Below are 2,579 nucleotides of genomic sequence, written 5' to 3'. Positions count from 1 at the left end.
GTGATATGGGGTGACCCCCAGGAGGGAAAAGAGGACGATGGGCAGCAGAGCTGTCACAGCCAAGGGCAGTGCCTCCGTGCACCAATACAGGGCCATCAGCAGGATCACATAGAGACATCTTCCTTCCTGCAAGAGGAGAGCAAAAGTAAGACACATGACATTGCAGAGACATTTTTTCACTTGGGAGACACTTGGACAAGGAAAATGCACCAATTACCCCATCAAGAACAATATTTTTCTCAAATCATTTCCATCAAGTGGAACATCTTCCCCTCTACACTGTGTAGTTCAGGACTTACACCACGACCACAGCAAAGCCCAACCCCTCCTCAACTGCCTGAGCTTCCCATGTGCTGCAGGGTGCTAGAGCACCAGGGCACCAACCAAGGAAGCTCTGCAGAGTAGGAACTGCCCCTCTGCATTGAATTAGGGCATCATTTATCCTCAGCAGTCACTGCTGCCAACATCCTCAGGTGTCCCAGTATCTCACCCCTCTCAATTTAATATGTTTGTGCTTTCTCTCCACCTTCCACAGACCATTCTTTGCATGGCTATGGAAAACAGCTCTGAGATAGATATATCAAAGCCCCACATTTGCAACAAGAGGCACACAGAAAAGTTTATTTTCTTGGATCAGAGCCTCCCAAAGATGTGTGAGAAACCACTCTACAGCAACCCACCCCAGTCCTTTCAGAAACCAGTAAATCAAACATTGGTGTCACTTCCTGAGGGCAGGGAGCTCGCCCACGGCCAGCATCACCCCAGCCTTGGCAAAGGCTGGCAGAAACCCAGTTCCCCCACACCATGCACTCATTCATCCACCCAGGAGGCACAAACTAACCCAAAGCCATTTGTCATGACAGCCACGACTGAAACAAGGAGGATGGAAAGAAGTCAGGAGTCCAGCTCCAAGCCCCGGCAGGGATGGGGAGCCCAGCCTGGAGCTGGACTGGGCAATGGCAGGGCTGAACAGGGATATTGTCAGCCCCCCTGGGGCAGAGTGCCCACAGCACTGTTAATAACAGCTCAGAGTCACTTGGAAGCCACAAAGCTATTTATTTTACCACTCTTTTCCAGCTTGTTGAACAGGTTGAATTGTTACTCAAAGGCACCTCTGTCCCTTTGCTTGGACCTTCCTCCTATTGCATTAAAAGGTTGAGCAATTTGGCAGAAACAAAATCCTACTAGGTTCCAACTTGTCCTCAGGTATCAGAGGGGCTGGGGGCAGCTGAGTTTAGATTCTGAGAGGTATCCATTTCAGCATTGTCTGGCTGTGTTCAATTTACTGAACTACCACAATTACAGCTACACTTGTATAGGTTCTTAGGGATTGCCAGTGACAAATAAATTACACTGTCTGCAAAGCAGGTGCAAGTATCAAAAATTATAACATATTTATTGCCAGGCTGCATTATTTAAGTAAAAGAATAACTAACTCCTTAGAGATTCCTAAGTTTCCTCAAGGAAACACTTGGTATAGACTGGACCTTACCCTATGGGGGGGAGAGAGGCTCAGCCCATTGACTGACCCCAGAAGTGAGAGGTGGTCTGCAATGGAATATCCCAACTTGATGATGGTGTCTTCCCTAACATTCCCCCTTTCTTGAGCCATTTTTATACTCATTTTTACCTTCAAGGTGAAGCATGCAAGACTCTAGTCATACATACTTCCGTTATGGTTGGTGTAAAGTTTCCTCCCTTTGCTTTTAAAGGTATAAGTTAAGCCAAATTCAGGGTGCAAGCTTGAGTGAGGGGCAGTCAGACTTTAAAGGCAGGTAGCCTTTGGGATGGAGGTGTTTTTTAGCATTATAATGAGCAAAGTTTGCACAAAGGACAGCATTTTGTCAAAAAATGATAGACTATTGGCCAAGGGTGGTAAATATGCAACTTATCAGCACTGTAGTACCATAAGTTCCCATCTCTACACAGGCTGGCCACAGAGTCTTCACCCTGCCTGCAAAACACCAGAGGGTGGAGAGATGTTTAAGGAACCACCATGGAATGGATTACTTGCATAACAGTGCAGGCTGCACTTCACCTGGGAAGCTTCTTCAGTACTATACCTTCCCTTAACATGTGAACACCACCATACCTGTAATATCAATTCATTTTCTAATTTGGCTCCAGTGATTATTCCACACCTCTCTGGGCTCGCTAGAGCTCTCGTGAGGGAGATGATGGCTCTGCTCCCTGGCGTGGCCAGGTCAGGAACAGCGTGGGCTGGGAACTGTGTGGAGGTGTCCTGGGGATAACGTGGTCCCAGCTGCAGCTGGAGTGTGCAGCAAGGTACCAGAGCAGGTATGGCAGAGCCACAGCTTGCAAAAAATGCACTACAGGCCTCAGCTGAATGTGGTTGTTCCCAGGCTCCTAGAGCAGACACCAGCCCCACAGCACACCCAAAGAGGATAAAAAAAATAATCAGTTACTGAAAAAGCCAAAGACCTGAATTCATCCTGACACCCAGGTGGTGAATTGCTGAGTGAACTGCAACCAATACGGGTTTATCATTCATACATCTGATCTGCAGGGAGTCTTTGAAAAGGGGCCAGAATGACAGAATTTCTGATTTGTTCTAGCAC

General features: G+C 47.4%; 1 protein-coding gene across 2 annotated transcripts in view; it reads right to left on the bottom strand.

The window, feature by feature from the left end:
* The window catches only part of SLC13A3 (solute carrier family 13 (sodium-dependent dicarboxylate transporter), member 3), a 16,080-nt gene extending 15,942 nt beyond the window's left edge, over positions 1-138 (bottom strand). The window contains exon 1 of one of the 2 annotated variants that reach the window (XM_008938768.1): positions 20-138. In XM_008938768.1, coding sequence (XP_008937016.1) covers positions 20-96 — 77 coding nt within the window. In that variant the 5' untranslated portion in view covers positions 97-138. The remainder of the gene's footprint in view (positions 1-19) is intronic. The other variant, XM_008938767.1, reaches the window with a different exon arrangement.
* Between the last annotated feature and the right edge of the window lie 2,441 nt (positions 139-2,579).

Source organism: Merops nubicus, unplaced genomic scaffold (genome assembly GCF_000691845.1).
Source record: "Merops nubicus isolate BGI_N331 unplaced genomic scaffold, ASM69184v1 scaffold15054, whole genome shotgun sequence".
NCBI classification, from domain to species: Eukaryota; Metazoa; Chordata; class Aves; order Coraciiformes; family Meropidae; genus Merops; species Merops nubicus.
Note: the sequence above shows the minus strand (reverse complement) of the source record. Positions and strands in the feature narration are given on the sequence as shown.